Consider the following 18,519-nt stretch of genomic DNA (forward strand, 5'->3'; position numbering starts at 1 on the left):
TGTTTTACACAATGTTTGCAAGCACCTGCATCCATTACACGAAGTTCCACATGACATCGTAAGTAATAAATAATAATAAATTAAATTAAAAGCAAAGATTTGTCCAGTTCCATTTCGAAGTTCATTTAGTTACCTATTTATAATTCTTTTCTTTTCTCTATTCTTTATTATATTTTCATTAACATTGCCTTAAAAAACAACACAAACTTTTCGTAGTTCTTCGTAAACAAAGGTGGACTAGTTAACGCCACAAATTATACTTAAAACCGGTTGAAACGTGGAGATAATAAAATGAAAAAAAATATATAACATCGGTTGGTTTGGCAGACTTATTCCTGCAAAACGTATGCTACCGACAGATCATTAATACATATTTTTTGAAGTTGTTCTTTTCGGGCGTTAGGGAAAAATTAAGTAAGTAAATTTTTACGATGCACGCTCTCTTGCCTCTGTCAATGTTAACAGATACCAAACTTTTATCAATTTTTAATTGTTATTATCAGTATGAAGGTTTATTCTTGTAAATATATCTGTGTGTTGGAAATAAATATTTTTGATATACTAATGGATACATTGAGTATTGTTACTGGATTCTATCTGTTTTATAACACTGATGAACAATGAGGAATTCTGTTTATCCTATTGATAAAGAATTAACTTAATTTAACCAATACAGGTATGTCCTTATCAGACAAGTGAAGGTTTATAAAGTATTATCGGTGCTATCAGTGAGATCATGTGATAAGGAGTGTTAAAAGTTACTTCCACTATACGATACATTACTATGAGATTGTAGGGTATAGAAGTTATAGCTGTCAGCGTATTGGCTGTGTGCGTGTCTGCGCCTAGCTTTAAATTGCTTTCATGTGTTTATAAAGAATAATTGTGTATGCATGATGTTTACTAGTGAAACTTCTTCAGGTGCATGGGAGTAAAATTCTTACGGAACGTCACGGAGATGTGCAGCGTTTTTGTCGAAAATGCAGGACAGAGCGAATGATACCGATTGAAAGAGAGTGCGAAAGGGAGATCGATAAAAATACACGCCAATGGTTGATGTATTCGTTTAGTAGTTACATGTTAGAACTTTAAATGTCAATTTTGTCGCATGTCTTGAGCAGTAAACGCAGATTTTTCATTTATTCATATAATCATTAGCTCATAATGTCGTTTACAGTGTCAAAACAGTATAGGGGAATGAGAAATTAGAAGTAATAGGCACTTATATCTTCCTTAAATTAAGTATTTTTTTATATATTATAGATTTTACATATTATGTTGACAAGAAAATATTGTGGAGGGGATGTAAGAAGAAAAGTCCTTTTATTTAAGTTTTAATGATTATTATTTTTAGTAGGTTAAGAATATTGTAAATGATGTAGGTATATTGGTGTGTTGGAAATAAAAATTGTTATCAAGGACAGTTTCACCTTTTATTTTACCAGTTTATTGAACGTTACATTTACTAGCTTGGAAAACAAAAAAGAGTGTGTGTACACGCGTTAGAAGTTATACTTCTTTGGCGTATGGAAAAAAAACTAAAATGCAGTAGTGATTAATGATAAATATTAAAATTAATCAAAAAGATTTTATTTTAATTAATAAATTATTAGTAAATACTATCACCGTCGTATATGAAATTGATTTAAAAACACCAAAATAATATTTATTTATTCACACTGTTTAATTGTGTTACGAAATTGTGTTACACTGTTACGAAACACGTGTTCTAAATATAAAAATACTAGAATATACAACTTGAACACATTTATCGATTTCCATGCCACATAGACCTTACTTTACGATGTCGAAATAAGGTGTTGGTGTGCGCGCGCATCGTAAAAATTCATTTTCATCATTTTTCTCCATCGCGCCAAAAGAAATATAATTTCAAAAACGAATAGCACCATAGATAACGCAGTTCATATAGGCCCGGGCGACAACTACTCCGGAAATATCCTCTAGATATTTATGGGCGCGTTGCAGCCCAACCAAACCAACCACGCCAAACCCACCAGACCTAACATTGAGCTGATCTTTTTTAGGAGAGAGAAGATTTGACATTCCTTTGGTTTCAAGCTTTTCTGTATCAGATCAGCTTGATCGGCTATGTAGGGATCATATTATGTATTAAAAATACTGACAAACAATACAAATGTATTACTTAAAGTAGTTCTTAATCCCTATATCAAACAAAATATTTACCTAGACATTTCAAACGAAGCCTATATTAACAAGTTAACAGTTACGCGATGATTCATTTTGACAATGACATTGAGCCCGGCGCAGACTCCGTGGACCGTGGTTAACAGTTTGCGACAGTGTTTTGTTTGTGTGAGACGTCATGTAAGTAATCTTGCAAAATGTTTGAATTAATACACAATGTTTATGCATTGTGTATAAATTGTTTATAGGCATAAGCCTATAAATACGTTCGTACGACTGAGTAGTTACGGCTTATTTTATCTTTGTTTTAATTTCTGTAAAAGGTTTTTGTATTAAAACAATAATCTAGTTTGCTTTTTTTGCAACGGGTAAAGTTAATAGAATTTTGTTATACCCGTATCGTAAGATAATTTCCCGCTATAGTATAGTTGAAGTATATTTAAGCCCTAACATTAATAAATATATTTGTGAAGATCTAAAAATTCTTTCATAATAAATACAAATTTAAATAAGAGAACGTATGCGCGCGTGTGTGTGTGCCGATTTGACAGCTTATAAAAAGCAAGATTTAGTTAGATTTATCTAATTTTTATTTAATTAATTCTCTGTATTATGTTAAATGGTTGGTTGCTTTCTCGTGTGCACTGGACCGAAGTTAATATATTTTGATAAGGATTATATTACTTAACACAACCATACTATAAACATTAAATAAGTAATTTGAAAATTAATAAATAGTTTGTTCTATTTCTTAAAAAAAAATGTAAGAAAACATTTTGAGTTTAATTTTTTTAAATATAAGTAATTTAATTAAAAATAACAAAATCTTTTTATATTTTATCACAAAGCATTCAGTAAATATAACATAAGGAACGCGTTATTATTTGGTCTGATTCTGCACTCCGGAATTTTTAAATCTAATTTTTATTAACAGTTATACAAAAACTAGAACTACTTCCTAATTGAATTGGATCAATAGATTGACCTAAAAAGGGCGCGCTGAGGGTGCGTCTATTATCTATGTATACTTAGTCTATAAACACGCTTTATAGTCTGTTCACTATCAGGTGTGTCTGGGTAAGAAACTTAAAATTATATGAAGCAGTAACAGACAAATATATTTTCAAATATCAAACAAAACTGGTAAAGGTTAGACAACTATACTTATTGGCGATGTACCGACTTTTTGGAAACAAACACCGACCACACCACATCATATACACTGCCTAACGTTTTTTTCTTCTTTAAAAGCCCTTTCATCATTGATTCAACACCTTCTTAACCTGTCCTATGCTGCAACAGAAAGTATTATTGTTGTACAACAGTAGTTTAATTATGAAATTGTGATGTAGAATTTATTACAGTACGTCAAATCTCCTTCATTAGACTATTAGCCCACTAGCGGGGAATCGTAACGTGGTGGCTAGAACATTATTACGTGTAATAGAGTTTTCTTTCTTTCTTAAAAAATATAATACATATGTGTATTTATTGTAACGGTCGTTTCTCAGCCAATTTCAGTCGCAGCGCATAGTATATCACAGCGCAAGAAACAAACATGTCTGACACTTGAACGTCAATAATATAATTGATTTTGTCCGCACAAGAAATAAGATTCTATTTCATTTTGTGTACATGTCGCAGTAAAGAAGTTAAATCAGAGAGTTAATTGAATCTCTAGAATATTAATTAAATAATGATATTCAATTTGATTTAAAAAAGCAGCATCGAAAACGTTAAACTGTATGTCTGACCGAAGCCAGCATGTTGATTAATAATGTAAAACAATATGGCGGTCACGACAACAGCTGATTACTTTTAGAGTCTTTCTTTTGGCAAACGTTGTTTTCTTGTGTGAGTGGTTTTTTGTTTGTGATCTTTGGTGAAATTGTAAACATGTTGTCAACTCCGCCAAGATTATTTCGGTGGAATCGCGAAGAACTGAAGGCTTGGAAATTCTGTGTTTTGTTTTATTGTAAATGGTTAGAATAGGTTAGTCTTGATACCTAGGAACGTTTAGGAAACTCGTCAAACGTTTCCTTATGTCACTTGTCTGACGGAACGTTAGCGACTTGATTGAATATCGATCTTTAATTAACTGTCTAGAGATTCAATTAACTCTCTGATCTAATTACATACTTTACTGCGACATACACATTTGAAGTGGGATGTTTTTACTGTGCAGAATATTTCGTTTAGGAGGTAGAAAGATTAATCCGAAAGCTTTCTCATGAGTAACAGCATCAAAAAGTAAATACTTAGTTCATATTATATACGAAAGTCACATTTAAACAAAACTTTAATTACTGATAATATTATTATTATTATATTTATTTCCATTCCCAAGTTCTTATCAGTAATGGTCAGCGAGTCTCTAAAATTAAAGTACTCCATATATAAAACTGTGTACTTGTATTATCATTGAGGCATTATCAGTGCTAGCATCATTGGCATGTGTTTAGTGTTAGACACTTGAACATAATGGAGGCATTATCTTACTAGCAATGATAAATTACATTTATTTAATCAAGACATGCTCTGATGTAAATTATAAACAAAACACTAACACACTTTTTAAATACACAACGCGTTAACACACTGAAGCCTGGTTGATGTCTTAAGTTGAGATCCGTATTAAAGATCAGATACTCCAAGGACTTAGTAACATTTTAGAATTAGAGAACATATACTTGTATTATTTTATTAAATTATGAATAGTTTATCTGCAACGTGACAGCGTCCTTTACGCTTTATTTATGACAAAAACATGGGATTTATAGGCGAAATTTTTATTTTACATGTTAGGCTCCACGTGATCTTCTACGATGTATGTTATGTAGCGATTTGTCAAACCCCCTCTACTACTGTTTTGACGGACCATGTCTATGAACACAAGTTCTGTTCGCCCGTTCAGCGATATGACCCCAGAACATGCACGAACCGCCTCCAAAAGGAACACGGACCTCAATGCAACTTTGAGCATATCGCTCCCCATGACGATAGACTCTTCTGCGATCATCTGCACAATATAAACGTCCTATATTCGTTTGAAGAATACGGAGGCCCATTGCTGATTAGCTATAGTCAACATTATAGTTTTTTGCAATCATCATCTCCTATATTTGCTTTAAAAAAATATATGAACACTATTATTATCACTTACTTGTTACAAAAATAATGTATTTTTTATGAAAATGTGGTATTTTTAGTTATTGAATTCCCTTTAGCAAAACGTTAATTAAATCGCGACATCCATTGCCATGAATAATGCGTGAAGGACGCTGGCTTGTTGTAGTTCAATTGTTTAATTAGACTATTGCATTATTTATTAATTTAAACTTTGTTAGATGTAAAAAAAACATATAACAAAAAAATTATAAGGGTACAAAGGGCTGCCCAAACTCTATCAAGTTATCTCTTCCAGGCAACCCTAGTAAGGAAAAAAACTATAAAAAATAATATGATGGGTAACGTGCAAGAAGTGCGTAACCCAATCTTATAATAATTATAGAATCTCCAATATTAATATAAAATAATACAAATAAAATTAACTAAAAACTAAAAAGCTTATCTCAAAGAATAATAATTCTTTAAAATTTAATAATAATTCTTAATAGTATTATTAGTTTTTACATTCGATGATCCAGTCTAATTATTATTAAATATAGAACGGTATTTGTATTAAAATAAGTGTTATTTGATGATTTCCTAGTTCAAAAGAGTTCCGAGAGTTTTTTACGCCAGCTGTTTCTCTCGGCCTCTGTCTTCTTGGCCGATGAGTAGGGATGCCAACAGATTCGACTTTAATGACGTGGAATAAGTGATATCGGTATCATATATTCAAAATAAACATATTTTATTTTACTATTAAGAGGTGCATCATTAAGACGTGCATTTGACCCTTAATGTTACGCTTCAATTTCTTACTAAATGCATTTCTGATTTGTAGAATAAACGACGTAATCTTTTTCAATGAAGAATTCTGGAGTGTCGGAAATTTTTAATCATATTTTAAATTAACTAACAATGAATAGCTAAAGATCGACATCGCTACTAAATTAGGTTATTCATAAGTTTGTTTATATAACAAACATTTATTTGTTTAAACAGTAACATAATTAACATTTTTATCGCTTTATCTATTGTTTGCATGTGAAAATATTGAGTCAATTCCAACTATTTTTGTTTATAACAGTTTGAGGAGTAATATTTATTAGTTTAGATAATATTTAGCTTAAATCTACAAAGTATGTTGTTATAGTATTAAATATAACGAAACTACGAGGATAAAGTTAAAAAATATCAATTAATTAGTTTATTTAATTTATTTTTAGCCTTAATATATTTCCTGATACACTAATATCTAGTTATCCTATGTAAATATTTTTAACAGTTAGTATGTATGAGGAACCCTTCTAAGACTTGCCATCTTTCTCCATCCCGAACCTTTTACATCCATTGAAGAACCACGATTTTGATAGTCAATAAAACCGATGTAGAAAAAAAATATGTTTTATTGTTTTATTTATTATTCCAGTATACATACATGTATTTGTGTTTTAAAAAAATATATATTAATAACATAGAATGGAATTAATAAAATAAAATGTTCCCTACGACCGAGTAGCCATCATTTTTTTTATCAGTTAAAAATAATAAAACAATTACACTTGCTGTATTTTTTAGGTGATCGTATATCGTATACCATTGTTTCAGAATGCCAGTACTGCATCACGCGTTTGAAAATGCCGGTAAATCTGCGGGTTTGGAGATTTGGAGAGTAGAGGTATGTCAACAATTAACATTTGTTTTATCTGTTCTTGCTATTTTCTTAGTAATATAGAACATAGTGTAATGGTTGCAACTCCTTACAAATGTTGCGTAAAAAAAACTTGGCGATTAAAAAGAGTGGCGGAGAGTTCATTGCCAGTTCTTCCCTTTCGTTCTACGCTTTGAGAACTGGCAGTAAATGTAAAATTAGAAGCATCTCTGTTATTGACGTTCATAAATGTACATTTGTTACCAATATGAATAATGATTTTGAATTTAGAATTATTATCTGGAAATAAAACGAAGAATTGTACTGAATCTGTAACCATGGTAACAATACTCTTTATTACTTTTTGTAGAACCAGCTGCCTACTGAAGTCTTTTCAAACCAATTTAAGTCCTTCAAACATACCAATTTTTAAAAGGCCAGCAATGCACTTGCGAACCCTCTGGCAGTGTGAGTGTCAGTATCACATAATATCAGGTGAACCTTTCAATCCGTTTTCCCCCGTTCTATGAAAATGTATTACAGCTTCTCAAAAAAGTAGTGAATCTTAAATACTGTCACGATTTTTTATCACTTTGTCTTAGCTGCAAGTGCACAAAAGTAACTGAATTGGAAAACAGCCAAAAAATACTAGTATCAGTACTAGCAGTAGTCCTTTTGATTAATAATATTTCGTTTTCTATAAAAAAAATTGTCCCCATGACAGTGAACCTTTAATAGCATTGTATTGCCATACTTATCTGTTGAGCGATGCATGCACCAGCTCTGAGATCATTGGTAGATTCCTATATAGATCTAGCTTTTTATATACTTTATCCTCATAAAGCTGCAAGAGCGTTGAGAGTACATTGGATTTCCTCGTTGCAAACTCAATAAACCTAATTATATCTTTGAAAGTTTACGTCAACACATTGAAATCGTTATTTCGTTTGCATCTTGTCTTACAGTTTTATGTGGTTTATTTCGGGACGTGTAGGCGTGTAACAAGAAATCTAAGACTTAACCAATATTATTACATACATTTATACGTTATTTAGCTACATTTTTACAAGGAAAATGTTTTAAGTTAGTTACAAAACAGAGAAAATCGTAATTCATGTATTATTAACGTATTGAAAATCAATTTTTGACATAAGAAGTCTCGTATCTCTTGTTACGATAGTTGATACAATAAAGATTTTCATACGCCTATATATGTCAGTCTGAGTTGTCCACATATAGATAATTATGATATATATAATACAAAATCTCAATGTATATGTGGAATGTATGTAATGTAGATAATTAAATATTATCTCTATAAGACGAAGGAATTTGACACATGTTGCAAGGTTTAAATCACTGCAGGCTGCTATGAAGAAAAACAGCGTGAGGATGTTTCAGGTCTGAGGCTTAGGCCCAAAAAACGATGTATCAGATACAGAAGGCTCTACTTGCCTATTAAGAAAAATATCAAGAACCTTTGTTCTTTGAAATCAGTTTTCCCTATTGGAAGTTACGTAGTAACAATACAATAGTTCTATTTCAATCCATACCGGTGCTACTGCTTGGATCGCATAAGAAGAGAGTGAGATTTTTGTATCGCTATTGAAATTACACAGTAATGGTCCAGATACAGTATTCTGACGGGACAGAATACGTAATACGCCCCGACATTTTTTTAATAAACATTTTTTTATTCTCAGGACTTCGAACCCGTTGCCGTTCCGAAGCATCAGTATGGAAACTTCTATTCGGGGGATTCCTACATTGTTCTAAAGGTATTTTGATATAATTATTTGTGTTAACTGGTAGTTGAGTAGGCAAAAACCTAACCAAAATGTGTAAGTATACATGTCGATTTTTTTTTATATAGAACAGGGGGCAAATGGGCAGGAGGCTCACCTGATGTTAAGTGATACCGCCGCCCATGGACACTCTCGATGCTAGAGGGCTCGCGAGTGCGTTGCCGGCCTTTTAAGAATAGGTAATTGTAAACTTAGAAATTCAATAGTAGGCTTGTAGTGTATTAATAATAATAATAACCTATTTCGTTAACGAGGGCGGGTTTAACGTAACTCAAAAAAATACAAGCTCCTTCAAGTAATCATACACGGCAAAGTGGCAGGTAAAAGGAGATCTGGCCGCAAAACGCACGACTTCCATGAAAAACCTAAGGTATTAATATGGTCAAAGCACCAAGTCATTCTTTACAAGCGGGCCATCTAACATTTTAGTAGGCATGATGATTGCAAGGAGATGACGCATTAAGAAGAAGTATAACTAATTCAAATTCGAGAGGATATCCATATTATGTAGTTTTTGTTAGAGTTCGGTCGAGCTATGTGACCATTGTAAACAAAATAAAGAGACTACAATTGTACGTCATGGACAGAATACCAACGTTTTAAGATTGTTCTTCGTGACCAACACATTAAGGATATTGGTGATATCGCTGCATGCATCAAGGATTCCGAATGATAGCTTTGAAACTGTCAGTTCAGGTTCTCGGCAAGCCTAATAGGCTGTGTATAGCCCATAGGCTGCAAGATTTGGCTCACTGAAAATACGCCCGGAACATAATTTGACTTCTTGCCTCGTGCACATCTCCGGGCTAGTATACGTTAGCAGCTCTATCTGATTCGCTAACATGAGCTAGACCGCTGGCGCAACGACCCAATGTGAGCCTTGCCTTTATAAATCTAGCTTACAAAAAAACCGTGCTTATATGTACATGAGTTAGTTTATTTCTTTATTCCCACTTCGTTGCTAGAAAGAAACACAAATAACACAATATATATAAATTACAAGGGATGCCACGGGCGGCCTTATCGCTAACAAGCGATCTCTTCCAGGCAACCCTAGTAAGAAAAGAAAACAATAAAATAAAAAATGATGAGTGCAAGAAGTGCATAACCAGAAGTTATATAAAAAGCAAAAGTATATATACAATAGTTATACTTCTTTGGTGTAACAAGATAAAAAAATAACCAAAAATTGTATTCTACGTTTATAGAAACAGCGGCACTAATAGATAAGAACGATTTTTAAACTCGAAGAAAAATGCTTATCTGTTCAAAGTCTAGTTAAAAAACGTTTATTTAAATATCACAATAAAAAACTCAAATGTTTCCCGCGTCGTGAAAATTTACTCTCATTATGTTTCCCGAACGCGCAAAAGAAGTATACTACACCAATTGTATTAAAATATATGCTCCAGATGACGTCATACTTTACTGAGGACGTTTCGGTATTTTATTTATTCTTCAGAAGCAAGTCAATTATTCGTTGAGTCAGAAGTTAATTGTTATGTATTAATTTTAATTGTGATTACCCTAATAGAAAACGTTTGGAATGAGTCAGTTCCGTCCCGGATTACTTAAACATAGTAGTTGTAAATTATAATAGGTTAAGATTATTGTATGAAAAAACGATCATGTTAGTGAAGTATTTATTTCAAAAATAAACATAGAAATTATATTAATCGTCCGCGTCGCTAAGAGCCGAGCAACATCAAACCTTTGATGTGCGAAATACACTAATAGGCAAAATATGAAGAAAGGAAATAAAAACAAATGACTGTTAAATGTATGACGTGATGTTCTCTATGATGCATACGCTAAAATGTTTTAATTTTCGCGCGCATTTGCCTAGTTTGCGCCATTTTGAAATATTGTCACCTCCGTGACAGTAAACGATGACAACTCATGTCATCAACTGTGAGATAAGCACAGATAGTATTGACATATTTATTAAACACTTGCTTATTGACATCCGCGCCCCGAACGGACGAAAATGACAGTTCGTGTCAACAAATTTTCATACAAATTTAGTTTTCGACATTCTGCATACAGGCAATGTTTTTATTTGTGTGTCATACACTACTGTTAAGGTATCTTGACTAAACCAGCAGTTTATAAACGCACGTAAAATAGGCAATCAAAATTGAATAAGCTAATTATAACTATTAAAAACTCGAGCGAGCGAGGAACCCTCAAAGGCCGGCTACGCACCCTCTATAAATGGGTGTCTATGAGCGGCGATGACTGCCCTTTTTGGGCGTCCCGCAGGCTCGTTTACCGACCTATTATATAAAACAATAATAAAACTACATCGCTTCTTAAATATGCTTAAATTTATAATTTAGAAAAAAGGGTAAATTTGTTGAATTATGGTTCCACCTCAAAACTGCTCCAAATTATTTTCTATCATTATTTCCGACTTAATATAATTAAACAGGCCGATCGCTTTGGACCTTACAAAAAATTTAAAAAACTAATAATATGCATGCAGGATATGTACATGCATGGTGTAAATGCTATTGTCGCAGTTCCCAGTTGGCCCAAGTGATTTTCATTAGGTTAGGTTAGGTTAAAGCCAAAAATTTGCACATATTTTCATTTATTTCACAAATCACGATGTTTTAATTGATTTCTATGGGGTTAAAGATAATAATAATAATAAAAAGAAGAGCTTGCATGGTAGACATGGTCGAGTGATGAAAATATGTAGAAAAAAAATTGTTGCCTTTTTTAAGGTGGGATTACGTGATTACCGAAAATAGGCCAATCGAAAAAATACGATAACTATATACATAAAAAAATATTCAAGACTATAAAATAATATTATTATAGATGTTTATAAGTTCTTTTTACAACAGGTAAATTATTTATTGAGTCAGAAAGAAGATTGTCCTAATAAGATTATAAGGAAATTATTTAACAAGTGATTCACTACATATATATGTTGCTATGTATATAAAATATTTAATCACGTAACAAAGTAATGATGGATGTGAAGATTTCTTTTGATTAAATCAGGCTTGCCATCACCGGTGGATCGCAGAAGCTAATCTACATACATAAAAAACAATCGCAAATATATTGCTAAGCACATAACAAGACTGTTGGTCAGTTCATCAAATTCTGAAGAAGGTCTTTATGGAGAGGAAACATTAGTTTAGTACTTAGTATTTTATTCCAGAAAAGCGGACAGTCTCTATGGGGTAGCATAGCAAAAACTTCTACATGTTGGTAGGCACGAGTAGATATGAAATTGATAGACTAAGAAAAAAAACATGTTAAAGTGAAACGAAGTTCGCGGGGGATAGTGAATCATAATAATTATACAAACGGACAAAAATAGACGGTTCAGAGGCGTTGTTCGGCCCTGCAGCTAAGTTTCATCATCGAACATCAAGGCAGAATCCAAAATACCATCCGTATCACCTCAAAGGTCTTTCCACAACTTTTTCAATAAAAGAGTGGTCCAATTCTTAAAATACTCCCAAAATAGAGTGTCCATGGGCGGCGGTATCTCTTAACATTACATGAGTCAGCTATTTTAAACTCGCTCCCTAATATTTATAAAACTCACATACTTTTTGAAAGCTTTAGCCGAGTTTTTCAATTACAAAACAAAAGCTCATCTATTTACATATACAAATTAGTTTATACACATATTAACAGACCACTGGTTCATCAAATCTATCTTGGGACGTTCACTTCTGGCTGGGATCCAAAACAAGCCAAGATGAAGCCGGTGCGGCAGCTATTTTAACAGTCAACCTGGATGATGAGCGGTTCCAAGGTCTGGCGATACAGCACAGGGAGACGCAAGGCCACGAATCCAGGCAGTTCTTGGGATATTTTGAACCAGGTATGGTGGAGTGGATAATGCGTATAATTTTTGTAGGTAAACAGTAGTTATATAAAAGAAAGGAAGTAATAATCTTCCTTCAACCTTAAAGCTTCTAGACCAACATAAGATACTTAAAGAAAACGAATTGAATTTTCCAATAAAAATTGTTCCTAGCTGAGAAATATATGATGTCTTTATATAAATAAAATTTTCACTCCGATATCATATAATTATAGATCCAAAAATTTGTGTTTCATATTTGTAGGTCCGATCTCCTTGGTCTGTTTTAAAAATTTTGACACAAACATATGTTCACCAAGTATATAAATGTGTGTGTCACCTTTTAGCGTAAAGCAACAGATATAATAAAACACAAATCACAAGGCGAGAAAACTCGCCTTTATGCTGCATACATATTAGTTATTGAATATGATTTAGACAAACAAATATTCTATATTGTAAATACCAATTCCAGCAATTCGGTATTTGGAAGGCGGTCACGCGTCAGGCTTCAACCATGTCAGCGTAAACGCAGGCGCAGAGAAGCGATTGTTCCAGATCAAGGGAAAGAGGAATGTGAGAGTAAGACAGGTGAGACAAAACATTTATTTTAATGCAATAAAATCTTTGAAGAAAGATATATTAGATAGAAATTTCACAATTAAATAAAAATATTTTAATCGACAAAGCAGCTTGAAAAGCCCAAAATTGATTTCTTTAGTTCGTATGGCCTACGAACATTCCAGCACATATATTTTGGATTACACATTAGGTGAGATGTAAAGGCTAACGTAGAAAAAAAAGATGTGTGAAATTCACATTTTGTAGAAGTGAATCCTTCAAAAATTTTGAGTACTCGTACTCATTCATCTCATTATCGAGATAATTATAATGAATGTAATTATAATCTTAAACATTTCTATCATATCATATAATTCTGTAACATTAAAAGCCCCTGATGGTCTGAGAACGGTATTTCAGGAATGTAGAATTCCAGTTATATTAATTGGGTAGTAATATGTATTGAGAATGACAACAATATAAATAAATAAGATTTATATGTATTATAATGATGCTTTGATGACATGCGAGGATAATCTAGTCTTCAAGCGTAAGGTGGTTTGACATATTTTTTCAAATTTACATCGGTTTTTGCTATTTTATGCTTTGATCTTCAATGTGTTTCACTTACTGTACGTATTATAAACAAATAAATAAAAACATATAAACAAAAACAAACACTAAAAACAACAAAAAATATCCATCATATTATGTAAGCCATTTTTAATTTTCAGGTGGAAGCATCAGTTACATCAATGAACAAAGGCGACTGTTTTATTCTGGATGTGGATCAGGATATACTCCTGTACGTCGGAGACCAAGCCAAGAGTGTGGAGAGGCTGAAGGCCATCTCCGTGGCCAACCAGATCAGGGACCAGGATCATAGTGGACGGGGAAATATCGAGATTATTGGTAAGGATATAGACTAGAATTAAGTTGATCACTTTCAATACACTCATTAATATATTGGATTAATAAGGTAATCATTGTGGGCATATATTTTGTTTTGATGTTAGACTGCACAGTTGTGTATTTTCAGTTCCAGTTACATATATCATAGAGAAGTCATATGGAGCATAATTCCGCGATTTGGGCTCCATATGAAATTAAGTATAAGATTTCACATAACAAATTTCCCCCCATTATGTATATGATTAAACACATATGATTGACCAATATGTAAGATGTCAAAAAAGGGGAGAGAAATACGATTTATTTATAAAAGGAACATATGCAATAGATGTCCATAAACGTTGGAAAAAAACCTCTGATCGGATTTTGATTGCAGATCCATACTCAAGCGAAGGTGATGTGAATAAATTCTTCTCAGCACTCGGTTCTGGTGATCAAGATTCTGTTCCTGATGCTGAAGATGGTGGCGATGATGAGGTACTTTTTTTATAAGTTTTAATATAATGAACGAAATGTAAAAAAGGCTGAGAGACTGATCTCATTTTGTTAAAATTTTCTATATATAATATCTAACTGTAACCAAAAAAATATCAGCGGCGTTACAACTTCTTTAGGTCTTGGCCTCAGATTTCTGAAACTGTTTCGTGATCCTTTTTAAATCTAATAGGCAAGTAGGTGATCAGCCTCCAATGCCTGGCACACATCGTCGACTTTTTAGGTCTAAGACATGTCGGTTTCCTCACGACGTTCGGGCAAATGTTAAATGCGCACATGGACAGATAGTCCATTGATGCACAGCCCGGGATCGAACCTACGATCTCAGGCATGAGAGTCGCACTAGGCCAACACTGCTCCTACTGCTGTATTATTGTAAACTTATACTTATTTAACATAATTTTTAATTTATCCGACGTTTCGCGTGCTTTACGGCGTGCGTGGTTATGTTAACGAATTTTATAATTATGTTCCTTTGTGTTTTACTAAACATTTTTTTTTCAGGACTTCGAACGCGGTGTCACTAAGGAGGTTATCCTAAATGAAATATCTGACAGTACGGGTTCCATTCAGATTAAGAAATTGTCTCCTCCTTACACGCAAGATTTGCTTAGTACCAAGGTAAAATCAAATATAATAGTGATTTTCAGGGTTTATAATTTTTTTTTGTAAAATCTTATATATAAAATTCTTGTGTCACGGGGTTAGTAACCGAACTCCTCCGAAACGGCTCGACCGATTCTCATGAAATTTTGTGTGCGTATTGGGTAGGTCTGAGAATCGAAAAACATCTATTTTTCATCCCTCTAAATGTTAAGGGTGGTCCACCCTTAAACTTTGTTATTTATTTTTTAGACAAAAATTTTCGTTTTTATTTTTTTACGATACACCATACAAAAATACATGCAACCCTAAATTTTCAACCCCTCTACAATCATCCCTTATGTTTTTTTTGTTAATTATAAACTATAATTTTTTGGCACAAAAACATGGCAAAACAACGTTTGCCGGGTCAGCTAGTGTAGAGTAGTATGCATTATAAAGATGTACAAATATATGGGCTTCCTGGTAATGAAGAACATAAAGAACAGCTTCTAGCGACACCAACAAACAGCTCAAACTTAGCTCTTAGGGCCAACAGCGAGATTCCAATCCAAAACAGTCAAAAAGAATTAAATCAGTGGCGCTACAACCTCTAGGTCCTGGCCTCAGATTTCTGAATTTCATTCAATGGTTCATAATCATTTTTAAATCTAATAGGCAAGTAGGTGATCAGCCTTCAATGTCTGACGCACGTCGTCGACTTTTTGGGTCTAAGACATGTCGGTTTCGACGCGATGTTTTCCTTCACCGTTCGAGCAAATGTTAAATGCGCACATAGAAAGAAAGTCCTTTGGTGCACAGCCCGGGATCGAACCTACGACCTCAGATATGAGAGTCGCACGCTGAAGCCACTGGGCCAACACTGCTCATAATCCAAAACAATTACTGGGGCCAAAACCTTTTTTGGTCAGATGGAGAAAAAGTAGTACTAAACCAACCTAACTAGTTCCCACAGCAAATATTTTTTTTTAAATGAAATATTTGGACAATGAATGGATATTGAGTTTTTTGGCACGATTTTTGTAACCTCTTCAATAATCGTTATATTCCAGTCAATTAAGATAAAACCATAATGAATACATCTATACTTCTCTTAGTGGCATCTCTTCCACATCTTTTGATGTAAACTGTACGAAAATCGGTAGTTTTTGAGTATATCGCCTTTATTTAAGTGAGGGTTAACTGTTAAATTTGTTTTCAGGAGTGTTACATTTTGGATACTGGCAGTAGTATTTACGTCTGGAGAGGAAAGGAATCTAATGGACAGGTAATTCATATGTTCATTATTATGGGTTCTAGAGCAGCTGAAACAGTCCCATCGGGAAAGATTACTTAAAACTGAAAAACAGGTTGTCGCAAGTTAATAAATTTAGTATTTCATTTTTGAATAAAATTTCCAAATTTATTAATTAAATAAAGAAGCACCATTTTTAACCACCCCATTTCCACTTGAATGTGTTATATCTGACATGGTTTGTAAGGCTTTCTATTGGGCTGTTTTTTAGTTGAAAATTAAAGACAAAATTACCATAATAACCTTCTTTATTCTATCATATATACCTCATATGTATCATATATATATATATCATATAGCCATACATGGCTTTTTAATAAGGCGCTTATGATAGAGGATTTTTTCAGTACTTAAGTTATTAACTTCGTTTAATACCCAAAATTTGTTTCATTTGTTCTATTATTTACAAACGTACAAATCTTTCCTCTTTTTATTAGTATAGATTTATGAAATACCGAAGAAAAATAACATCGAATAACTACCGCAAGAAAAGTAACATAAAAATATATATTTTTGAATGGAAAACTGAAACGCGCTTTATATTAAACTGATTTTATTGGGATGTAAAGCGACAGATGAGTGCAGGTAAAACAGTAATAAGGCGGATTCATTTTTAACAAATTGTTGCATTGCAGGAGAAATCTGAAGCTATGAAGAAAGCCGAACAGTACTTGCAGGTTAACAATTATCCGTCTTGGGTGAGTATTTATATTTCAATTATGTATTACAGTATAACTCACCTACATAGTCTGTGTTTAACTAATCTCTTGCGCGATCTGTCAATTATCAGTGATAGTTACCTACAGTGCCACATACTTCTATTGGCCGGCAAGAGCGTCGCTGTCATGGATATTAGTTTTGCCAGTAAATAAAAATTAACCACTAGAAGGGGAATAATTTGAAGTCATGCAGTCTATTAATATTGTTTTAATGTCTTAATAAAACAATGTATACTAGTATCTAGAAAATACAGTTATGACCAAAATAAATACTACTTCTACTGTACCAACTACTTACATATAAATTTGTCCACATTACTATATAATTTAATTATTAATACATACTTGTAAACAAATCTTAGTATTGAATCGATTTTTACACATTTTGCCGAAATCTTTTTTTCTTAGAATAATTAATAGAACAAAGCAAGAGTGAAGCAGATATCTTCACTTGATCTTACGTTTAGAAATTAATGTTTTAAAGTTACTTAAATCATCGTACCGTATATCATACAGAGAATGAGATTATTAAAGGAATATACATTAATGAATAAATGATTTTGAATTTGATATGATGTTAATGTTCTTATTTAATTACATTTGTTAGAAAATATAATATTCGTTATACCTCTATGCCAAACAATAAACATATCTACTTTCATATTTTTTTATATATAACTCTAATATAATAACTAACCTTAAAATGTAATGACTAAAATATATCAAAAAGGAGTCCTTTTAGGCAAGGTTCCAAAGATACTGGCTTCCCCCTTTGAATAGCTAGACTAATTCTAAAAAGGAATTATACTTATTATTAATGTTAAATCCATTAATTGTATTTTCAGGTACACATTTCCAAGGTGGTTGAGGGAATAGAGCCTACGGCATTTAAGCAATACTTTGAAGACTGGAATTAACTTAGGAATACAACTAATATAGAATTACACTAAAATTACACTTTTTTTCCTTTTAAAAACGACATATGTACGTATTTTACTATATATTGTCTACGTTTTATAACTAAAAAAATTTTTTAACTAAATTTTTTCGACTACAAATATTAAGTGGTGCTTACAAATACTATTTGATTTATCGTTAAAAGTAATATTAAGTTAGTGTTTAGTTAAAAAGTTACGCCTTTTTAAACTAATTGTGAATAATACATTGTTGCGCACAATAAAACTTTGAAAGCTTGAGTTTTATTATTTGTATACATTTATTTACCTTTCCCTTCAGTGGGTAGCTTAAATCTGAACATCGGGGTCAGCAAGGAAACTTTGGTGCTATCTGTTTCTGTCTAGCACCTCTTCACCTCGCGCCAAACTTTAGCGTATTAACTAAGGCGTTACGAGCCCTGAAGATGCGGCGAAAGC

At 32.7% G+C, this 18,519-nt stretch overlaps 1 protein-coding gene across 1 annotated transcript; it reads left to right on the forward strand.

Moving 5' to 3' along the window:
* The first annotated feature begins 2,293 nt into the window (after positions 1-2,293).
* LOC110997311 (gelsolin) lies at positions 2,294-18,348 on the forward strand. Its single transcript, XM_045633229.1, has 11 exons — positions 2,294-2,346; positions 6,883-6,952; positions 8,629-8,703; positions 12,391-12,580; positions 13,038-13,153; positions 13,858-14,035; positions 14,412-14,512; positions 15,035-15,151; positions 16,335-16,400; positions 17,063-17,125; positions 17,992-18,348. The coding sequence occupies exons 2-11, from the start codon at positions 6,884-6,886 to the stop codon at positions 18,061-18,063; spliced, it is 1,047 nt and encodes a 348-aa protein (XP_045489185.1). The 5' UTR covers positions 2,294-2,346; position 6,883; the 3' UTR covers positions 18,064-18,348.
* The last annotated feature ends 171 nt before the right edge of the window (positions 18,349-18,519 follow it).

This window comes from Pieris rapae, chromosome 22 (genome assembly GCF_905147795.1).
Source record: "Pieris rapae chromosome 22, ilPieRapa1.1, whole genome shotgun sequence".
NCBI classification, from domain to species: domain Eukaryota; kingdom Metazoa; phylum Arthropoda; class Insecta; order Lepidoptera; family Pieridae; genus Pieris; species Pieris rapae.

What these genes read in the sequence shown, in the direction of transcription:
- LOC110997311 (XM_045633229.1), top strand. Translation starts at nt 6,884, where the DNA reads ATGCCAGTACTGCATCACGCGTTTGAAAATGCCGGTAAATCTGCGGGT. An exon ending in TGGAGATTTGGAGAGTAGAG is followed by an intron (nt 6,953 to 8,628) that starts GTATGTCAACAA and finishes TTTTATTCTCAG; the next exon opens with GACTTCGAACCCGTTGCCGT. An exon ending in ATTCCTACATTGTTCTAAAG is followed by an intron (nt 8,704 to 12,390) that starts GTATTTTGATAT and finishes ACATATTAACAG; the next exon opens with ACCACTGGTTCATCAAATCT.